Consider the following 24,642-nt stretch of genomic DNA (forward strand, 5'->3'; position numbering starts at 1 on the left):
AGAGAATATGCAGTTGGAAAATCCATGAGAGGACGGAAGGAATTAATAAATCCGACTTTCATTTGAGTTATGGTTTTAGTGTTACATGAGGTTGTACATACAGCTTAGGTGTCTGTAGGGAAAAATTAAAAACTCCTCAGAGGGGAAAAGTGGGATTTGGGGTCACAAATCTTTTGTTGTGGCAGGTGTTTTCCACTCATAAACAACAGCAACCAATTAACCTCTGACACCCGGCCAGAATTGAAGTGTCAATCCTTGTCGATTCTTGGAAATATTGCAGTTTAGTTCCTGTTCTAATGGCTGGTTTTATGGATTGAGTATGTAAATCATGTTGGATGGTCTCAGATTTATGGCCGAAACACAATGGTCTTTGGATTTGTCTTCTTAAAATGCTAATCAGTTCAACTCTCTTCTCTGCTGCTGCTGCTTTATTTTCTTTTAACAATCATCTGTGCAGAGAGGAACCAGCAGGAAATACAGGTCATGAACTGACGCACAGCCTCTGCCATTCATATGCTTTATGAGCTGTCTTCACACTTCAGAAATATTCGGGTCAGACAGCTTTTTGAATAGTAAAGGTTCTGATAAATTAAACAATTATTGTGAATATTCTCACAAAAGATATTTTATATTATGACATGTAGAGCCTGACCGTTATATTGGTTAGCTGTAAATCAGCTTTAGCCCATTTCATCTGCCTATAAAATGTCAATTTAGACAAAAAAGTGTGTTTGTTTCCTCAACATGATTAATCAATAAACATCACTAAATAATATTTTCTCAAACACCCTTCTCATCTTGCACACTCATTCACAACCTTGTTACATTCTCTTCAATAACTGGTGACAGTGACGACACGTCCCCTGCAGCCAACAACACGTCAGCACAATTACAGCTTGCACGAATGCTCATAGTGATCTATTTTCCACTGAGGAGCCTGAATCTTGTATTGAATGGTAAAAGTTAATCTTCAGAGCAGACAGTATACCATTGTTTAAAGGGTAACTTCACAAACTTTACACATTAAAGTGTGTTTACAGGTCTTGTGGAGTACTACCACATATGTGTAAAAAAGTAGTATAAAGCCTTTTGTGCTGCAAATAATCTGATAAAATTTTATTCATTGGTTTCACTCAGTTGCTGTGTTGCATTGTGGGTAATGAAGGCGCCGCGTTTAAAAAGCAGTCCACTGACAGGACAGTTTAAAAACAAATGATCAAAATCAATATAGCAGAACCAGAGATATCGCCTTTTTTATTCCATGCATTCTTCATTCTTTTCTAAACCTGATTCCTACATTACCCACAATGCAACATTGCATCACTGGAGGCAATTCATCAGATTACATGCAGCTTCCTCTGGAGCCACAAAAGACTTTAAACCACTTTTTCACATATGCAGTAGAACTCTCAGAGACATGTAAACACACTTTAATATGTAAAATTGGTGGAGTTACCCTTTAAAAGCGACTGAGGGTTGGATAATTTTTAACCGATTTCCACTCCAGCGCAATGTGAGTTTTTAATTGAATTTTTCTAATTATCGTGCTGTACTATAATCCTGCATCTTCATATTCCTCCACGGACAGCATAATAAAACAAAGCTAAAAACAAAAATCATTTTATATGAAAATGCATCTGATAAAGCTGGAGCCGGTGTGGGTTGTGCATGTCTGATATTGTTAGGAGCCGACCTGTGTGATAGGCTGCAGATACTAACGCACTGCTGTGGGTCAAACACAACCTTGTGCATAAGAATGAAGGCAAATAATTAAAGCAACATGATGCAAATACAAGGAGCAGTGTTTGTATGAGACAGGTTGGACACCGACAGACGTCTCACACTGGATAAAAAAGTGAAATTGAATCAAGTAAATCTGCGTCATTTATTGCTCTGATATATACATTATAATGCATTAAATCGTATAAAAGGAAGGTACAAAGTCAGTCAGGCTCCTCAGATATGCAACGTTTCATTGGAGCTCTGAAGCGTCACTCTTTAGATGAACTTTCTGCTGACATTGCGTGTGAGTTTGCATATTTCCCTGTCTGGGCGGGGGAGTGTTTAAAAAACCAGAAATGCCTAAAATGTTAATCTGTTATGGATAAAACCTGCCTGGCCTCCATTCAGAGCCAACAGCTTGCACTTTGAACTCATTGTGACATTTTCTGTCCAAAATAAAAACACGTCACAGCCAAAGCTTTACACGTGCAGCTGCCAACACAGTTAGTGTGTGAGGCTGCTGAGGGTTTGACAGGTCACACATGTTTTTCCTAATGTTTGGCAGCTAGATTATGTCCCATATGGGCCTGAATGGTTTTAGTTTAATTTGATTAATTTGTCTGATTTTAGCGGCTGTTATTTCTCTTCTGCAGTGTTGAACAATCACAATCGATGGCTGATAGATTAGCTCTTTGCCAGCGTTGTTTACTGTACATTGGTGTCTCTCTGTCTCTCGCTCTTTGCTTGAAGGCACATCAATAGATCTTTGTTCACCCACTGAATTGAATCGACTCAATAAAAGGGATTGGCTGGACAGAGGGCGGGGGCAGGGGGCACAAATCAGGCCTCAGGGACACTTGTTGTTGGCATTCGATATGAGCACACACGCACACACACATACACACACACACACACACACACACATATACACTACACACCCATCTGAGGATATGTCTGCTCAGGTACGTATACTGCACTTTTATATGCGCATGTGGGAGTGCTTGTTGCGCTTCAGTGCATTTGTTTATGGAGGCCTGTCAGCTCACGATGATTCATCACAGCGCTGAGCTCCTGTGCTCGGACATCGTTTCCCTCCGTGTGTGTGATCCATGTTTTTCTGCACAAATTCATTTTTCTCCTTCCAAAAAAACGCAGATGATGAAGTGTGGTGGACGCTGGTCGGGGTTGAATGTGAGCCCTTACTGTGTTTGTGTGTGTGAGGGCCAAACACATGCTTTTAATGATACCCTGGAAACCCCAGCCACATTATTTGATGCAGTCTGATCAACACTTCAGTTCAGTTTGTAAAGGTTATAAAGGGCTCTACACGGCGAGACATGACCGTACTGTTGAGATCTAAGAGATGTAATTATGTGCAAACCTTCCAGTGTGACGCCCGGATGTTTCAGTGTCTTTGGTGACATGTTCTGTAACATCTTTAACACTTTTTGTCTTAGTCTCAGATCTCAGGTCTGTGCTTTACACCTGCACATGGATGAAGCTTTTTCTGAGAAACTAATCGAAATGCAAATATGAGCGAGGAAGGAAATGAATGTAGATTGACTGATGATGCTGATATTTGTCATGTTCACAAACTGGTGTTGGTGGGTTGTGATTGGCAGTTTAACACAGAAACAGAGCTACAGGTGCTGAAAAGCGACATACAACATTAAGAACATCTCTGTGGGTGAAATAAAAACCATGTAAAGCTTTATCAGGTAGTCTGACTGTAATGAGGATGATGAATGTGTATAACCTCTGTAAATATTTGAAAGCTGTATACTTCTTTCATCCTGTTGGATGAAAACTTTGATTCAAGTCACATATCGTAAATATGAAGCTATTATGAAACTACTCTTTGCCATATTCTATTTTATTGTTTTTTATTTTTATTTGTATTTATCACTCATCTATTTTTGTGTCTAAATGTTACTGTTTGTTTTAGTATTTGTGCAAGGCAAGCTGTTCAAACAAATTGCCCCTGGTGTGATGAATAAAGTTGTCTGAATCTGAATCTGAATGTGAAGTTACTGCCAGCAGCCAGTTAGCTTAGCTTAGCATATACACTGGAGACAGAGAACCGGTGGGCCTGACTCTGTTAAAAGGTTAAAAAAAAAAATCCACCTACCAGCACTTCTAACGAGCACGGACACGAGATTTGACGTAGGCGGGCAGAGCAGGGTTTTTTAAAACATTTCATCTAAACTAAATTGTCCCTGTATGTGTCTCTGTGACCCTACCCCCACCTGACAATCCTTTCTGAGGACCTCCTACTGAAACCAACCTCGCCACATTTCCAGTATTTATCCATATAGATGATCGGCTTCACTGTGTGCATATCGAGTTGTTTCTGTGGGGTTTGGAAGTTTATGCTAAATTAACTGGTCCTGAATTGATTAAACAGATAAAATCTCCAATGTAAAAACGCCCTCAAGGTTACTCTGTTGTGTTGCATTGCCTCTGGTATAATGAGGGTATTTATTTGAATAATTTTAAAACAGATAACACTCATTTTTTAAACACTCAAATGTAGTTTTTACCAGTTGAGGGACAACATAGCTGTAAATACAGTATACCAGCTGGGTGTTACCTTCAGACAAAGCTAAGCTAGTTGTTTCTGACTTGCTTTTAGTCTTAATGCTAACCTATAAGGTAACCAGCTGCTGGCTGTACATTCATATGACAGACATGAGAGTTCAAACGTCTCTCTGCTCTTCGGTGCTGTGTGTCTTTTCTAACTGACTCAAAACTATTATTACCTGACGTTCATTCTCATCATTTTTCTTCTTTCAGTGGATCCATGAAGTTTCTGCCTCGCAGCCTCGCAGCCTCACTGTGGGGCTCACTGTTGCATCATGAGGACAAATAATCAGTTCTTGTCTCCAGTGACATTATTACTAGTGGGGTTGTTTTTGCAGTTGAGAAATGTTCTCTCTGGAGGTCCAGTATCTTAATTGTTCCCTGCGGAGGGGGGTGAGAACAACCCGTCAAGGCATACAGGGAGATGGCATTCTCCTCCCGACTGTTCAGCAAACTCAAAAATACAATTTTATTGTGTGGCTGTCGTGCTTAATGCCCATCTCATCTGTGAAATGTTTGGGTCACATTGTTCAAGTTGAGCTCTTATCTCAGCAGTAAGCGACGGTGTGATGGTAGTGTTCGCTGTGCTGCTATTACTGCATGTGATTTTTCTTTTCTACATATCTGTTCCCTGTACAAATGGCATGCAGTTTTTCTCATTGTAAGGAGTTAATCTGTTGCAGGACACAAAAAAAAAAAAAAAAAAACCACCACAATGCAATCTGCCAAATAGACTGAAAATTTGATTCAGCTTTATCTGTTTTCAGCCTTTGGCAACCAACAGTTTCTATCTCTCATGATCACACTGTAGTCCACATTGTGCAGCTGATATACAAATGGCTGATTACTGCAATGAGGCACCCTGTCACTCTAATTTACACAAATCATACACTCCCACTCTGACTTCTGCTCAACCGTATTAACGCTGGAGCAAATGTCTCTAGCAGTGGAACCCAGAAAGCCTAATTTAATCTACATGCACACTTCCACACAAATAATCCCACACTGTGATATTCATTCCTACCAACAATATGCACATTTGGTAGTTATTGTTCCTCTGAGCATGTGATTATGCAGTTTTAGATGTGTGCTGTCTAAGCGGCGTCACATCAGTGAGGAGGACTTGTGTATATTCAGCCCTGCGATTCAGCGGATATCTGAATGGATGAGACGCTGCAGGAGGGGATGAGCATGATGGAGGAAAGTAAAGAAGCGAAAGTGCAGGTTTGGAGTTCACATTAACATCTAATGATGATGGGTGGGTTAGACAAACAGCCACATGGGTCATTGCACTGTTCTGTGTAGTGAGACCTGATTGGACAGCCTCTTGGCCATTCAGGAGAATGACGGTCTCCTGAATTGCATGTGCTTTTATGTGTCCTGATGATGTATGTGGTGAATACCAGGTGTAGGCATGTTGTAAGTGTAACAATCAGCATGCATTTAGCCCTTAAAGCAAGATGCCAACAGTCATCTGCAGTGTGTTGCAGTGCAGGACTGAACCAACATGAAAGGTTCCCAGCTCACACTCACTCACTGTGTCTGGCTCAGTATTATTCCATCGTTGTGGAATTAGCCGATGCAACACTGTGTCTGACGCAACTGAACATCATGGTCATGGCTGATCCCTCAGCTGCCCTGCATCACCAGCCCATACTCACTCCCAACACATCAAATACAGCGGCCTGGTCAGTGGCCGTATTTAATGTTTGACGCTGTAGGTACCCCTCTGAAGCGCCGCTGCAAGTCAGAGGATGAACTGGGTGGTCAGATGGCTCAAATAGTTGACTTTCCCTTTATGTATCACATTCACAGTTCTGCATGGTTGTCAAAAAGGTCTTTCTATTAAATGCAATGATATTTTAGATATTTCGGTTTACCAGACCCACAGGCGTACATTTCAGGCGAGATGAAGTGGATACGTCCCCATCCTCGATAAAACATGACAGTAGCAGAGGACTTATTTTCACAGTGGATGCAATCTGCCATTTACAAAAAGAAGAGGAAGAAAGTCGACATGGTTAATGACTATGGAGGAGCCAGAAGCAAAGAGGAGAAGGACGTCTGATGTTTTTGTGTGTCGGTTCTCTCTCTACCACATCAGGTGTAGTTAATCTGCCGGGTGGGTCATCTCTTTGCGTGCCGTTGGTTGATCAGATATCAGATTCAGCCATGATGGCTGCATGCTCGAGGTCAATGTGTGCACGCAAACATCAGTGAGGGGCTCATCAGACAGCTGCTGTCCTGCCACATGAACACACACACACACACACAAACACACACACACACACAAACACACACACACACACACACACACACACACACACACACACACACACACACACACACACACACACACCTATGGTACAGTATGGTACAATATCTTATGAGATATGATTTCTCACATTGTTAAATGTTTTAGTTTACAGTACACCATTAGAAAAGAGGGTTTATTAGGGTTGTATATGAAACATCTAGGTTCTTTATAGAACCTAAAGTTTATTATTATTATTATTATTATAGAAATTATGCTGCACAAGAATAACAAAAACGAAAAACGATACTGGCAATGACACATTTGAGATCTTATAAATAAAAAATAAATAAAACCCCGTACATAAGAAACAACAGGCTATTATATGTCATCATGTTAATCAGCAATCAGCAAGTCTTTATCTCACTGTGAATAGGCAGATGAGCATGAGGTAACATTTCGGCAAGAAAGGCAGTTGTGAAGCTGCATTTGATGCATTTGTGTTATTGAGAAGACACTAAAGTTTAATAGGCCATGTTTCCTCCACATTGTTTTCAAACACACAGCAAACATCTTATCATATAAACATCACAAAGCACAGCACCCCTACAAATGGGACAAAGAAAACCTTTGGCAATTTCTTGCCCTACTCCTGCTTCTCAAAAGGCTCAAATTGGTGTTGAGTTCTTCAGAAAAGTTACTTTGTTTGGATTAATGTCATTGTCTGAAGCTCATCCTCGGAGGCTGTTTTACAGCATGGATATAAGCTTTAGTTTTCAGAGACACACTGAAAACACAAGGCTTTAGTCATTGGAAAATGGATGCCAGAATATAAAACAATGATTTTAATATTCACACAAGGAAGACCAATTTATTCTTTTTAATTTAAAACCTGTAACCGTCTATCTAAAGACACACTTTATGGTTTCTTCTATGGATCAGAATTGACTAAATATTAAGTAAACAAGCTCAGTAATCGCGTTTGATTCAAATTCAAACCTGTTTTATTATTAGTTTGGACACGTTAGTATGATTTAAATTCAATCTTATATTTATTTTTGTGCATTTTTAAAGAAAAAAAAAGAGTTTAATGAAATCTTAAGAGGTAGAAATGAAACATAATTAAACAAGTATGTTTACATTTTGGAGTACCTTTTAATTTGCAGTTGGCTAAATGATTTCAAATGTTAATTGTAAAAAAGTATTGATTTAGAAAGAAACCTTTGAAGAGGAGTAATATCTTTCATTGATTCAAGCAGACGGATGTGGTCAAACAGCAGACACGGACAGTAATTACCATCCATTATGAAAACCATTAATCCACACTTTCATCAACAAATATGTTTTTATTTGCATGAGAATACGTCCCAGTCATTGTCTGCTCAGTTTAACAGGTAACACTAGTCTGCACTCTGATCACAGCTTATTATTTTACTTTTAAATAATCAGTTCTTCTTCTGTGTAAGCTCAATAAGGATTTGTGCTCCTGATCCTAATGCTACGATGTAACGTTGTCATTTGATTTCATTAAATTAAATCTGAACTGAAAAGCCTCTTAAACACCTGGCTGCCTGCAACATTTCCCCATCCTGCGTTCTGTTTCTGTGCTAATAATCAACATTAAGCCACTTTCAGCTAAATTTCATTGTATATATTTGATATGCTTCAACAGGATCACATCATTATCTATAATCTGCAGATGTATGATGACTGGCATGCAAAGCCAACACCACAGCCTTCCTATTGGCTGCTTGTTTTAAATTCATATTACATCTATGTGTTCATGTGCAGCTGTCTGTGTTTGGACATAGATTAGAGAGGTTGAGACAATTACATGTAAGTACATGAGCCTGCATGTTCATATCCACATGACACTTTTCAATTTGCAAGGTGTTCAGAGGTCCATCATCATCATCATCATCATCATCTCTGTCGTGCTCATATCCCACACAAGTCTCCATTATTCATCCCATCTCTTCAACTCCAACACTTTCAACAGAGGCGACTCAGAGCGCCGCAAACAAATCCTATAAATTCAGTAATTATTATTCACACAGTTGAGGCTTTATGATGGGAGTTCCTATAAATATCTCCCCATCATTTTCTCTCCCTCCCTTCTTCCACACACACATACATACAGTAGTCGCACATATGCACTTATCCTACACACACTTATTATCTCCTCTCTCCAACTCTCTCTGTTCTTGTTTTATTCCGTTTATTCCTGATCAGCAGCACACAGCTCTGCAGGGAGGAGATAAAGAGTCTTCTTCTTCTTCTTCTGCATCCTCTACATCTGATCCCCCTCCCCCCATTGCAGCAGCACCCATCCCTCACACCAGCTTGTGTGGACCAAACTGGAAAAAGAGGGAGATGATGCACCAAAGTAGGAGGAGGAGAAGATGAGAAAAAAAGATTGGAGGAGCAGAGTGAACAAAGGTTTGCAGGTGATTTAGGAGTTGCTGCTGCTTGGATTTACTCCAAATGCGGGTTCGATTAGCTGATGAGACTGAGTGCCCCCTCCGAACTCCGCAGGCCAGCAAGAATGATGGAGGGAGGAGGTGAAAGTAAAAGGATTGAGGGAGATCTGATAGGAAAAATCAAAAAGTCAGCAGACAGTGACAGAAGAGGAGGTGATGTGTAGTAAAACGTGGCCCTCACTGGAGCATGAGCTCCACATCACTGCACTTTTTGATTGTTTTCCTCCTCCTGGGGTGTTGCTGCCCCCTGGGATGGGATATTTAATTTATTCAGGCTTTATTTGATAATTCACAGTTCAGAGAGCTATAGTATTAGAAGAGACAAGGATGACATAGATCCTACAAGATCCACTGGAGCCAGCAGGGCACCCCGCTGTCGGGTAAATTGTTTGATGGGGTCCTTTCCTCATGGGGGAAGCAGGATTGGATGATGTATAATGATCCTGCTATCAAACCAGCAGCCTGGACAGCAGTTAATGGTAACTCATATGAAAGCCCAGGAGAGCCTTCCTCCTCCTCCTCCTCCTCCTCCTCCTCCTCCTGTAATTGCTCTCCTGGTGGAGCTGCCTGCAAGGTCCATTGACGCTCAACGCGCCCCCGTGTGGCGGGCAGGAGAGGCGCAGCACGCCGCGGGGGGTTTAAAAGCCTCAACTGAGGAGGAGCTGCCCAGTACCAAGGAGCTCTACACCGGGAAAAGTTTACCATCAACTATCACGCTCGACTCACAGGAGGGAGAAACAGCAGAGATGGCAACTCAAGCACAGCAGCCGCCCCACCTGCACCTGGCTGAGCTCACCGCGGCGCAGTTCATCGACATCTGGAAACATTTTGACGCAGACGGTCAGTGCGCGCAAGTGTCAATACCGGTCTGATTAATTGAGTGATCAATTAGTATTTATCAGAAGCTAAAGATATATAATTGTGTTGTTAGAAACGCATGTTTTTTATTGAATGTGTCACAGTTAAGAGAGTTTAATTCTGTGTTGTCAAAATAATCCAGTAAAAAAAATAATCAAATATTACAGTTTTATCACTAACTACTACAAGAAAATAACATTTAGTCCAGATAATCTGACACGAATTATCTCTATGAAGAAAAATATTCTGATTTCAGTGTTATTTCTTAAAACTGAAATGATTTTTCGTGCGTCTGAGGTGAAAAGCCCCTGATTAATGAGTGTTTAATGCTCTTATGTACGATGGTGTCACTTCAGCATCCTGAAATATCATTAACGTTGTGTCTGTGATTTATCTGTTTATAAATGTGTCAGTTGTGGTTTTTAAAAACAATGATGAAAGAAATTAAATACGATTCCGTCAGAGTGAAGTTAAGGAAAGGAGGCTGGAAAAGGAGGGAGAGAGAAAAAATATAAGTGAGAGGAGGAAGAGGAGGAAGAGGAGGGGGAGGAGGGGGGGGGTATGAAGGAGAGAGAGGTGGGGGAGGGAGGGATAAAAGAGATGCAGAGGGGGGAGGACAAGAGAGGGGGGTGAGAGTATAGTCTGTTTTACTGGACTTTACTGGGAGGAGCCTCTGAATCTGAGAGCTTACTGGGATTGAACTAGGTGTGTGTGTGTGTGTGTGTGTGTGTGTGTGTGTGTGTGTGTAGGGTCCTTTACATCCAGCGATATACCAAACAGATTTTAATCAAGCAAAAGTAAATAGTAACATATATAACTGTTAATATATAATATGATCAAAGTGTCGATTATGCAGGTGTGATTGTTGGCTTGTAGTAATGGATTATTAGTACTGATGCATTAACGAATAAGCAGCCGTTGAATGTTAGACGGTGGAGATGGAGCTGAATTGTAATCATGCTGCTCTGTTAAATCAATAACAATCAGAGCTGGAGTGATTGGTTGATTTATCAGCAAAAAAGATCAACTATTTTGTTAATTCATTCATTGTTTAAGTCGTTTTTATGCCTCAGCGTCTGCCCTGAAGCTTCACATTTTTATGTCTATATTTTTATTACATTTGGCACAAATGTCCACTTTGACTCAGGGATGAACCGATCAGAATTTGGTGGTCAAAAGTCAAAAGTCAGAAGTCACTGTGACGTAGAGATCTTTGGGTTGAACATGTCGGTGAAGCATCCAGTTTACACATTATTATACAAGGACTGTTTCACTCATGAACTTACAGACATGTACAGAAGTAGTCCTACATGAGCTCATTGTGTTTGCTGATATTGAGCTTCAGGGGATTGTTGTTGCACCATGTTCTGTTAAAAAATAGTCCCTAAGGGAAGACAGCATGTGTCTCACTGGACATTAATCAGTGGAGTTAAACATGTAAATGCTGTGGAGACTGGACAGACATGGATGCAAACTGGAACTTGACGTGTTGGTAGAGGCAGACAACCACGAGGCAGTTAAGTAAAAACTGCCTTGTTTTCTTCGTCTTCTATCAAATTAAACTGTATATCCCTTGGGTCCCTCGGGCAACACGAGCAATTTAAATGCGCTGACTTGGGCTTCTGGAATTTTTCTTTAACCATTCTCTAAATTTTGATAGTTAATATAATCATTAGTTGCAGGCCTATAAACGATGCATATTTTTCATATTTATAAACAAATCATAGGTTAAGTCTTAGTCTGCAAAGTAATAGGATAAAAAGGTCAATAGTTAAGTATAGTTACATTTAGTCACCATATAAAGCCTGATAGCAGTTACAAACTTCCTCAGTACTTAAAACTGTCACACAGACTGAAGTTTCACTCTCAGGTCCGAAAGTTGTGGGTCATATTTTTTCCCAGTAGCCAACATGTAGAGCGTTGTCTCTTCTGTCTCACGATGAGCAGCTCCAGCTTCGTGTTTCATGTTGCAAATTGAAGGATTATTTTTCTGAAGCCATTCAGTAAAAAAGCTCTGCCCTCTATTGTTAAACCCATTTGAAATCCATTTCAATAAACTCACAGTTTATTTTCATCAAACAGCCTCATGACACATGAGACGTAGTAGCCCACAAAACTCCTGCCCTCCTCCCGATGGTGTTGATTTGTTTGAACCACGACTTCCACTTTTACATCGCCATCGTCCAGTCTCCGCCCAGCAGTTCTGTAGGAGCTGTTTGTCTCTGTGCCGGGGGAAGTTGCATCATACACTGCCCCCCCACGACTACCAGAGGTACTGCTCCGTTGATCCCTATCCATTAACTCACCGTTAACTTCTGGTTTCACACTGGACATGAACAGTGGTCTGACATATTTTTTTAGACTAAGCTGGAAGTTATCACTGCCCGGGTTCCCTCAACAAAAAGCCCTTTCTGGATTTTGCTGAATTTTCGAAGCGTAAATTTAATCGCTAGAAGTAAAAAGCTACTGTTAGGCTTTGAACAGACTACATTTCAGTCGCATGACTCACACGTCAACACCACTGGGCATCTTACTACAGTTACTATACACGTTTTCTATGAACTGATCATTGTAGAAGTTGTAAAGCTAGAGTTAGAACAGTTTGTAACTTAAGTCTTCCTGTAAAGACGGACAAGTGAGTAGATGAGTCTCCGTGTTCGGTGTGATGACGTTTAATTTCCGTGAGAACTTCTGTAGTCTCATTTAGCCACTTGTTAGCAACCAAAATTTTAAAGACACATTTGCACGAAATGCTTTATAATTAAATAGTGATTCATTCAAAGGTTTATTTTATATTGTAGAACAAAACGTGTAAATATCACTTTACAGACTCTTTATACTACTTGTCCTCACTTCCTCCTTTGTAGTTGTGATAATTACTGCAGCCACTAGAGGTCACTGCCCGACAGCAAACGTGAATATGGGTTATAATAGGCTGCTTTTATTATGGTCGTTTTTCTGATGAGGACAGGCTTGATAACGATCAGAAAACACTCATATTAAGTATATATTTATACAGTCATTTAATTTGAGGACATTTTGACTATTCAACTACCATCCAGATGTGAAGCATTTACAGCAGCGTCTTACTATGCAATGAGAGAAAACATAAACGACTGCAGTGACTTTTTTTTTATTTCTAAACCATCGTCTTCAGGAAGCTCCACTGGAGGAGCTCATGGGTTAAATGTTCAGCTCAAGGCCACCAGACTCATGGTAATGAGGATGAAGAAACCAGAGCTAATTACCTCCGCTCTGAATGGGCACAATCATGGACTCAATTGCATAAGCGACAGAAATGTTTTTGCTTTTCTGGGCCCAGACCCTCGAAAATTCTTCCCTTCTTAGTTTGACAAAATGTTTTAAAGCATTGCCTTCATCCAATATCATCATCAAGGCGCAGCAGACATGTCTGAGTGGAGCAAATTGGACCACATCACAGAGATAGTCTCAGTCGCGCAGTCATTCATCCACTCGCTGTAAAACAGTCGTCGTTGGCTGAGACGGCATCACAGCAGCAACAGGTTGTTTTTTGACCACAGCTGCAGTGCAGCAGGGACTGACTGGACCCCAGCTCCTCACTGGCTGCAGGGAAATCTGGGACAAATAGAGCAAGTGCACATGTGAAGGAAGGGTTTTCCAGCAGCAGCTTGAAGTTTTCAAACTCATATGGGCTTTTCCTTACAGTCAGCGAGTCACTTGTGTATTTGGCACAGTCCATTTCTTGTTGTTTTCAGTCAACTTGGGTTAGGCAGCTGGATTGTTTTATAAAGTGCTATTGAGCAATCAGCAGTTGAGCTGTGTTTGAAACTGTTTTGGGGGAAGTGGGCTGCATCTGCTCAGTGTGCAGTGGTGTGCTACATATGGCAGCTGATATTTTATGTTGCAGTGAAGCTCTGGCAGTGAGCCCCAGTGAGCTGAGGACATAGTCATTTACTTTACTTACTTTAATACAAGTCACAGGTTCTGACCACACTCATACTTCAACACTGATCACTTGTTTCTTGCTTTGCCCACCTCGACACCCTCAACCATCTCTTACTGTACCCATCATCTGCTTCAGCCATGTATTAGATTATGTAACAGCATAATCCAAAAGAGTAAGCTGGACATGACATTTGTCAGGTGAATGGGTTAGCTAGAATTGAATGTAAGGTTTCTGTTGAAATGGGGGACATCATCACGGTTATTCAGGGTCAGTCAGAGTGAGATTTGTTGGTTAACGATATCTTCCTTCGCTTTGGTGTTTTCAGGTCATTGCAGGACAACAAGAACACATTCAGATACACAAATACACACTATGTGCCATGTGGACCACTCTGCTGACACTGTTATGTACAATAAGTTGTGTACGCTCCTCTTTCGTGACACACATTTTGTCACACTTGATCTGGCTTAACCCGACTCTGCAGACCCAGCCAAGCAAAAACTGATGCAGCAGCACTCAGGAAAATAATTACTGCTTTAGGCCACTTAGTCACAAATGTTTCTGTGGAAGTTCGTTGGCAAATTTCTGAAAACAGTTTAAAGTAATATGATTCTGTATTTGATAGCCTACTTATTCCTTCTGAATTATAGTGATCCCCGACTTTTCCTCTAGCATCAGCATGAGGTGGACATTTGTGGTTCTGACTAAAATATTGTGGCTTTTAGATGGATTGCCATGAAATTTTGAACACACGTTCATGTCATCCTCATGTAACTCTAATTCCTCATGTGGCGCCACCATCGGGTCAAAATGAAATTTAATCCAGCACTTTGGATCGCTCCATTCCCATCAGCCACAGCAATTCTTGATGTCAGATGTTCGCGCTGAGTTTATAGCTGCTGCTGCGAGTCTTGTTTTCACTGCATGGTACGACTCTGCTCGACTCCAGGTACCTTACCCGATTTCCATTTGACACTTCAGACGGTACCTTCGCAATGTAGGGGTGGATTATTAGCTGGTTGTCATAGCAACCCTGCTTCTTCTTTGCTAAAGCAGAAAAAAAACAATACCCAATTTGAAGCAAACTGACAGTCAAGAGTCTTTTTTTCCTTTTTAAACTTTTGATAGTTTAAACAATTTCCATCCAGTTTTTCTCCATGTGTCAATCAGTGCTATTGCAGATATAGATATAATAATTCTGTCCCGTCACGTTCTGTCATTACTCTCTCTGTAAACACCTCGAACTATTAGCAGTGTAAGTTTGAAAGTGAAACTGAACTGAAGATGAATGTCAGGGCGTATTGAGCCGGCTCGCTTTGTTTTCCTGCAGTGATTTGTTTGAATCTAAAAACAACAGCTCAACTGCAGCACAGATGGTGACATGGACTACCTATAAAATACAGTGTGCAAATGAATCTGGGCGGGGAGACGGGAGGGAGGGTGGCGTTGAGAGGGGGAGGTGAGGGAGAAAATGATCAGAAAGGAGAGGGGATGAGAGGATAAGAGATTAAGAGATAAAAAAAAGGGGGCAGAGGGGTGAATCTCTGCATTTTATTCTGTACATCTGTGTTGTATTCTGAATCAAAAATAACAATTTTATTAACATCTATTTCGCATGATAAAAAGCACAAACCCTCCGAGCCCGGCTCAGACTGTAGACAGATGGGAGTCATTCTAATGATTAAAAAGAGAAAGTTGACTGTCCTATATGTTACACTGTGACTCGCAGAGGGAAAACAGTGGAGTAAATTGTTATATTGAATCATCCCCGGTCATGTGGCTGTTGTAAGAAGTATTAATCCAGCAGGGACAGAATGCCCCAATAAGCATCAATCTGACTGCCCACTTTCACCCTCTTAGGCAAGAAAACACTCATTATACTGCTTACACTCTAACGGCCCCCGACTCTTGTTTTTCTTTCCTGCTGCCACTGCTAAATGCCAATTTGGCATGAGATATATGGATGTGAATAGAGAATATTCTCGAGACATGAGCTAGTTTTTGTGTAGGGTGCCTTCAGTTTATCAAAGTGAGTTTTCAATTAAAAGTTTTGGGCTGCTTAGAGATGATATAACATGTGTGAATCTTTCGTTCCCAGTGTCGTTGTGCTTCAGGCTGCACTCAAGACGTGACGACCCAGAATTGTGTTGTGACTTGTGCACTGATTTCAGGGCTAAACCACCCAAATACCCTCAGAAATGCTCAAACTTAAACGCAGCTGTAAGCATGTATATAAGCATAAACTTCTGTAAACAGCTTATTTGGATCCAATCATAGAGGACTTGAGACCGGACCAGCGCTCAAGTTTTCCAAAAATTTAACGACCTTTAATCTTCCATCCACATCTAAGTCTTTCATCAAACTTTTGAACAGTCCACAAAGCTTCAGGCGTCTTAAAAGCTTCATAACATCACTTGTGCCAAACTCATTTAGCTCCTCTGGTGCTCCGCAGGAAACGGTTACATCGAAGGGAAGGAGCTGGAGAATTTCTTCAAAGAGCTGGAGACTGCGAGACGAGGAGCGGGAGCAGGCATGGTGAGCGTGTGCTGACAGCAGCAGCTGTTTGCATTTTTCTGTCCACCTTTAATCCATCATTTGAAAAAGCTAAAATAAAGTTATATTAATCACAATTGCTTCGGCAGCCTCTCTCCTAGAAATGACATTTATAAACTGCTAATCTGTTTTGCCAATTGGGGGTAACTATAATGAAAGTGCTGCCTGGATTATATGTTTTATTTTAATGTGGGAAGTGCTTGGTTTGTGTACCGTAAGATAGCTGTCGGGAGGTGGAAAAGTAATCTAGTGTGCCTAAACGCAAGGAAGGAAAAACATATTAAATATATTGTCATTGAATGTTTTCAGCATTCTGTCAAACACAGACACAGAGGCAGGCAGGTTGAAGAACAGAAAGTGAGTTACACTTCAAAAATCCAAAATTCAAGTTACAAAAAGGCAGGCATCCAAAAAGAACCTAGGAGAATCCAAAAAACTAAACAGTACTTCAACAAAAAAAGAAGAAAATAACAGAGGACAAACCATAAAGCCATGGGGAACAAATCAGGAACACACAAGGACCTGGGAACAGACGCAGGAACGTAGGATGAAAACATACAAACCAATAATGATCTAATCAATGAGAGTTAATGAGCAAATGAAACTCGTGTCTACACAGAAAACGTCCGGGACAACAGACACAGACAGACAACTTTCCACATAAAACAGGAAATCAACTGAACTAAATCTTAAGACCATGACAGATTCACTGTAAACATTTTGCCACTTGCCTCATATGTTAATGAACAACGTTTTCTCATTATCTCGACAGTAAAGATTATCTGGGCGGCCTTCCGTTTCATACAAACTGATTTACTGCAACAGATTAGTAGGAATATACATTTCTGGGGGGGAGGGTTGTCTTAGTTAGCATGTTTTAATTGGTTTTATCTTACATATATGTTTAAATTAAAGACTGTGCTATTGTGTGTCTCTTTGATGTCTGATTGTGTTTGCAGGATCCTTCACATGCAGCGTTCAAAGAAAAGATGAAGGAGTTCATGGCCAACTTTGACAAGAACGCTGATGGGAAGATTGAGATGGCAGAGGTGAGAGCGACAGTGCTTGGTGCGACTTTAGCTTTGGTTGCATGTCATAACTCACCTCATAGTGTAATCTATAGAAACTGTTTAGATGTTTCCTGTGTTTTAACGTAAAACAAACGTCTCTGGAATAATACTCATTTAGTCTTTGTCTTCCTCTCTTTAGTTGGCTCAGCTGCTGCCCACAGAGGAAAACTTCCTGCTCTGTTTCAGAGAGTTTGTTGGATCCAGCTCTGAGTTTATGACTGTAAGTTTGTTCATATTGTATTTTCAAGTCCGTCACCTTAAGCTCTTACAGTCATCCAAACTGATTCACTTAAATGATGGCAAATAATATGGATTTTACAGCTCAAAATGCCACTATTACCCTGTCTCCTGTCTCTGTTGCTGTTGGAGAAAGTTGCTCACTTACCAACTGCTTTAACTTCACTGGGCTGTGAAATCTCCCTAAGAATGCCTCAAGTCAGCAGTGCCATCGCAGCTCGTCCTGTGGGACTCATGTTCAGCTGCGATGCGATTCCTTTTGTTTATCTGCCAAGCTAGGACGTCTGTTTAGTGTGGAAACAGTCCAGTAAGGGTGTAAATTGTTAATTTAAAACCTGGATGCTGTGTCTGGAACTCAGACACTTGCAAATTGTCAGAAATTGTTGTCAAAACATTTTAGATTATGGTCAGAGAGAGGCATGAAGGTACGAATACTGAATAATCTGCAAAATCTGCATTTTTAGTGGCTAATTTTGCTGATGTGAAAGATATTAAGAGCCAAACATACACTGGAATAACCTTTAAACGTACTTTTCACTCAGGTATTAAATGCCTTTATCAGAGGACCATCAGTATCTTCTCCTCCTCTTCAGTTGCATATGTCAAAATAATTGGAGAGAAAACAGTGAAGCATCGAACATCTGGTCCTCTGTGATTGAAAATAACTCGTGCGTACACACACTTGGTGTACTCTGGGTTTAGTTGAAGAGGGTTTTCAGTGGTGGTGTGATGCTCAGGCTGCTCTGTGTGTTAAAGCTATTCTCAGACAGCCATACATTATGGATGGAGCGCAGCTTTCTGCAGGGGAAAGGCATTGAGTGCTGGAGGGGTTTAGGTATCCATCTTTGATAAGGGCTTTGACAAATTCTATATTTACACAATGTCAGACGACACCCAGCTACCACTGTCTCCTAGTCTTTTAGCTTCTGTAAAACTGACAATATAAAGAGAAGTTCTGCAAGTCGAAAAGTGAAGTGTGCTTTTTGACTCGTCATGTTTTCTGAGAGCTTCTCGCTCACTGCATCGCTCTTCTCCTGCAGGCCTGGCGGAAGTATGACTCCGACCGGAGTGGGTACATCGAGTCGAATGAGCTGAAGGTAAAACACAATATGGCAAAAATCTGCAATAAAGCTAATTAATGAGGGATCATTTCAAGTGCACAGCTGCTCTGACAGCAGCGCAGCACTGTCGCAGAGGTTTAGTCATTCTGTCATTTAGACCCGAGCCTCTGCAAAAACATGCACACATTCTGTTCTGCATCTGACCCGTGAAGTGTTAAAAATGCCCTCACACATGGTAATTATAGACAGAAATGAGATTGGATTGGATTCAACTTTACTGTCAGTGCACAGAGTTCAAGTACTGAGGCGATAAGTAATAGTATCAAATGTATAGAGATGTATAAAGGGGGTAGAGGTAAGGCTTTAAATTAAGATCCTTGTAATGTAGTGTGTAAATAATTCATACCAACCAAAACTTTTTAAATTCGTCCAGTACATCACCTCTACTTTCAGTTGTGACACGGCTGCACTAGCTGCAATGTGATCCTTTGGGGCAACTCTGTCAAAGTTACGTCTGCTAAATTGCTTGTTTTTGCCACTGACAGGCTGAGGTTGTCATTCTAAGTGTCTGGCAAGATCATGGAAAAGATTCCTTTGGAGGCAGATATTTTTGTTTGTACATTTCCTACAGAGATTGACCTTTTTGTTGAATAATAAGATCCGTTTCGTAAGCAGAAACACAAGTCTCTCTCACGGAGAAGTCTCACTCTGGAATCACACGAGAGGTGAGTTGTTGCTGGAAGACGAAAGTGGAGACTTGAGTCAGAGTTGAAGAGAGGAGTTTACTTTGAGGAACTGGCAACAAGAATTTATTTCTAAAGTCATGTCCGATTTACTGATTTTGGCAATCAAGATGAGGCAACAACTGTAACAACTCACCACGAGAGATTTCTGAGCGAGACCTGTGTTTCTGGTAACAAAATGGACAAATGAGAAGGTTCGCCTCCGAAGAAAATCTTTTCCATAATGTTGCCAAGTGCTTAGAATAACAACCTCAGCCTGTCAGTGGCAAAAACAAGCACTCTTAGTGGCTCTACCCGATGGTTGGAGTTGCCCCAGAGGATTACATTGTAGCCGCGTTGCGTCTGCCAGCAAAGTCGATCTACTGGACTGATTCCAAATCTTTTGGTAAGCTTGAATCATTTTCACACCAAAATATATAAATATAGGGCCCAGATTTAAAACCACCAGAAATCCCCTTCAACACTGAAACTAAAAAACTGTTGATAAGTGCCTGATAAAGGATTTATTAATTGTAATAAGGCATTTTTCTAACTTTTAGATCTGGCAGCTGTAGAAAGGCACAGTTAACTGGTGATAAATGCATACTGAAGTATTTATCGTAACACAGCAATGACAAAGGTTGTGGTTAATAATGACATAATAGATAATACAGATGTTTGTAATGTTATTATGAACAATTAGAAGAAACTTAAGGGCTTCTTAAACGTCTATAAACTGTTAACATATTCCTTATAAGTGCATATAAATGACTTATAATCTAACAATAAACATGTTTGTGGTGCTATTATTAACACTTGTATAGTCTTGTTAACACATAATAATGTTTATACGCACTTTATAAGGACTCTTAAGTGTATTATTACCTATTAACACGACTACAAAGACCTTATTGTAAAGTGTTACTCCTATTTTTCAAGTTGGTTGGTTTCCCTCGAGGTTACTGATGCACGTCAGCTCTCTATTCTCTAGAGTTGTTTGTGGTTGTAATATAATAGATGTGTATGTGCATATTTTGTAATTACTGTAAACAAACCAGACCTTGTTGATAATTAGCTTTTGTCTCATGCTGTCAGTATAATTGTCTCTTCTGAGGGAGCTACTCTAAACCTGCACATGTATAAAAACAAACCACAGCACACTCCACTTACATCCTGAGCTCGTGCGTTAACACCATTCATTTTCACCATAAGTGTTAACTGCCAATCATAAATGCATTATGTCGTCCGGTCACTGACTGTGTGAGTTTTTCTCTCTCTTCAGGGTTTCCTGTCGGACCTGCTGAAGAAGGCTAACAGAAACTACGATGAAAAGAAGCTCAAAGAGTACACACAGACAATTGTGAGTATCAGGAGGCATGAGTTAGGTTTTTTCTTCTCTCTGCTTTGACAAACTCTAAATTAAAACTGCAAGAATCAAGACTTCGCTGTAGAAAATCCATCATTTCTTTCTATTTGTCCATATTATATGACATTGTGGTGATGCCTGTGCAACCAAAAACTGAAAAGAACCATTTTCCTATTAGATCCATTGTGGATTTAAAATAAAATATATTGTATCAGTTGACTGTGTTCTCAATAACATTTTATATGAAATCATTTTGTCACAAATACAGGACTAAATCACATCTACACTCAACAACGATGCCTTCATGCCCAAATGTTTCTGCATAATGTAACTGAAATAACTTCCCTAAAGGGAATGCATTCACCTTCCAGCTCACCTGTAGTGCTGACACATCACTTTCACGTGGTCTCAATTGCTGCCATTTACATTTTCTTGAATGTTTTAACATATAATATGTGTATAGGACTGTACATGAAGGTATTTTCAGACCCCCTGTTTGCTTCTCTGTTCATTTCTCTGCTAATCTTCTTTTTGTGCAGCTGAGGATGTTTGACCTGAATGGCGACGGTAAGCTGGGCCTCTCTGAGATGGCGAGGTGAGTGCGTCTCCAGTTGTTTTTGTCTGTGTGTAAAGTTTGAAACCTCTTCGAGAGGACGCTAGCAAGATTAAACCGTTCTTGTTGTTTTGCTGCAGGCTCCTGCCAGTCAAGGAAAATTTCCTGCTGAAGTTTGAGGTAAAATTACTGTCACAATAAATAAAATCATGATGACTGCAGCAACTTAAGACTGAAACTCTGACGTAGAGAAATCAGAGTAGTACAATTCAATATTATTGGATTCACTACAAGAGGATTATTTGTCATCAAAGCACTGAGCGGACATATGGGTCTCTGACACAAATGCGAGTTTACTTGCGTTAAGTCCTTCGGGATTTAAATATTACCGTATCATTTCTTTGAAAACATGTTACATCCCTCTCATGTGTTTGGGAACAGCTTCTAAGTTTCATTACATCTATTTGTTAAGTCAAATGATTTAAAGTCCTGTGGGTGTTTATATTATCATAGGACTTTAATTTGCATCTTTAAATAAAAAAAGCTTATCTAATCCCATAGAGTCATGTATAATCTTAGTTGAAGACATGATGGAGGGAATACATAGCCACTACGTAGGGCATTATGAGGCCTCAAGTTCAAAATTTGTAGCACAGGGACTGTTTTAATCTACATTTATTTCCCACATGTATTTTGTCATGTGTGTTCCTATACATACATGCTCGCCTGCCAGAGCAGATCAACAATTCCTTTCTGACAGCGGATTAGTCTGTCTGATCAGGATTAACTCAACTCTAGTCCCAGTTATCATAATCTGCATGGATTAATATCAGTTCTGGATCTGGTGGGGCTTTTACCGCTCTCGAGAAAACGTCCTGCAGTTTCTAACAATCTTCACATCTTTTCTCGCCCTTACTTTCTCTCATGCAGGGCATCAGACTCACAGTGAAAGAATTTGACTCCCTCTTCACCTACTATGATAAGGTGAAATGAGCTTCTTGGTCTTTGTGTTTACTTTCATAAATACTATGTCTGTGTGTTACACATATTACGTACTATTTCCATATTTCCTATGAGACTGTATGAGACTGATTACACCCTGCTGCTTATCAATGCATATATGGCTTAAGATTGATTGGGTCTTTCCACTTTCCACAACTACAAACAACTATTTGACAGATTGCTTTAAAATTTTGTGCAAACATTCATGGTGTCCAGACAATGCACCTTAATGATTTAATTGATCCCATGACCTTTCCTCGAGCACAGCCATGAGGTTCACACTTCTGGTTGGATTTCCATTAAATTTGGTACGTGATTCATGTATCTTCTGGCAGCGGCGGACACAGGATTTTTGAGGGGCAGGGGCGTAAATGATAAAAAAAAGGGCACCAGCTGTAGGCGGTGAGGCACCAGTGCGCAGAACGGGCACCCTAGAGGGCATTTTATCATGTCTTATCTACCGTAGGGGCATCCAAGAGGGCATTTTTACAGCGTGTTTTTGAACATGGGTGCACCAGGGGGGTAATCCAGTGCAACGGTGCTTCTCAGGATAAATTGTAAAATCTATGAGGTCAAATTAAATACATTTTTCCAGTACTTTTGTTTATGATCTAACAAAAATGAATTCCTATGAGCCTCATCTGTACTTTATGTTTTGTGCTCATTAGCAAATATTAGCATGCTAACTGGAGCTGCAGCGATTAATTGCATCAGCACATTACAAATGTACTATACCAGACCATCAGTTCCTTTATATGATCAGATTGTTCCCTTCAGACATAAACACCACTAAAGCTATCCCACTGTTCAAAAAACCACATAATTTGTCTTCCCAGCAACAAGCATCGTTTGAACCCTCCACATATTCAGTGTAGGGGTTTGAGGCTCCTTCCAACGCCATAGAATAATCTGTGCACAGGTTATTGAGCCAGTTTTTAACACTCTAAATGCAAATTTACTTAATTGCAATGCTACAGTTTTGTCCCCAAGGAGGCACAATCTTCACGTTCTAACTATTTATCCATATAATCTACAACATTCCTCCACAGGGACGTTCCCAAAATGCGTGCATATGTGTGTCTTGTTCTTGTCTACATTTCAAACATAGATCATCTTTAATTAGACCCATTCTATTGCGTCTTGTTGGTGCAGTTATAATTACATCTTTGAAGTATCTGATTCCAGCTACTTATGTGAATATTTTCTGGTTTCTTTACTCCTCTGTGACAGTAAACTGAATATATTTTCAATTGTGAACAAAACAAGACATTTGAGGACATTATCTTGGGCTTTGGGAAACACTGATCATCATTTCATTTCATTTTCATTTCTGACGAGGCATTTCATGTGCAGTGTTTTCCGTGGGAGAGGAGAGGAGCTTCTGTTGGTGCGGACTTTGAACTTTTAAACATTCAAGATCTTTTACATGTACAAGAACTCTAGAAAACACTGAAGGAAAGGGAAAAAACTAAAAAAAAAGCACAAAAGGTCTCCTTAACTTTAACATTGGATACTTTAATTTCTTCTGTGTAACTCAGAGCTCTCATATTGTCTTTCACCAGGATGGTAATGGGTATATTGATGAGCAGGAGTTGGAGGCTTTGCTGAAGGACCTCTGTGACAAGAACAAAATGGTAATGAATAGTTAGCCTATTGATTGATCAGTTCATGTTTCTTTTCTACTTGCCAAATATAGAGCTGCCTTAGATACCTCTGCAATGTCCTGTATGTTTGCGCCACCCATGGACCACCTTGTGCCCGCTGATTGTACGTGTGTGTCATTTCTGGCAGGACGTGGACTCATCAGGTGTTGGGGGATACAAGAAGAGCATCATGGCTCTGTCTGACGGAGGGAAGCTGTACCGCACTGAGCTGGAGATCGTCCTCTGCCGGGACTCCACACTGTGACCTCCCTGCCCGGGACCCTGCCATCCTCTCCCCCCACTGCCTCCGCCTTCCTACCTCCTGATGTAACCTGGTGCATGTGTGACCCTTAACCTCGCTACACCACTTAGAGTGAAAACAAAAAGTGTACCGCTGAACCTGCTGTTTTAGCTTCGAATCCCTCTGAGGTCTTTTCTGTTTTTGAACTTTACATCCATCGTGAGATAGCCATAGCAATGACTACAGGAGTATATTGTGGTTTTATTTATTTGACTTTTAATATGCATTTGTATTTTTTACATTCATCTCTTATCTATTTATGTTCTCCTCCCAATGAATTAACACTTTTGTGACAGCTGTTTGTTTATTTTA

At 40.4% G+C, this 24,642-nt stretch overlaps 1 protein-coding gene across 1 annotated transcript; it reads left to right on the plus strand.

Moving 5' to 3' along the window:
- The first annotated feature begins 9,782 nt into the window (after positions 1 to 9,782).
- Positions 9,783 to 24,294, plus strand: LOC140995067 (calretinin-like). The gene is made up of 11 exons (XM_073464967.1): positions 9,783 to 9,876; positions 16,275 to 16,367; positions 17,351 to 17,424; positions 17,585 to 17,665; positions 18,723 to 18,779; positions 20,748 to 20,825; positions 21,371 to 21,426; positions 21,525 to 21,564; positions 22,315 to 22,368; positions 23,949 to 24,020; positions 24,178 to 24,294. Exons 1-11 carry the CDS (start codon positions 9,783 to 9,785, stop codon positions 24,292 to 24,294), a joined length of 816 nt encoding a protein of 271 aa, XP_073321068.1.
- The last annotated feature ends 348 nt before the right edge of the window (positions 24,295 to 24,642 follow it).

This window comes from Pagrus major, chromosome 4 (assembly GCF_040436345.1).
Source record: "Pagrus major chromosome 4, Pma_NU_1.0".
Taxonomy (NCBI): Eukaryota; Metazoa; Chordata; class Actinopteri; order Spariformes; family Sparidae; genus Pagrus; species Pagrus major.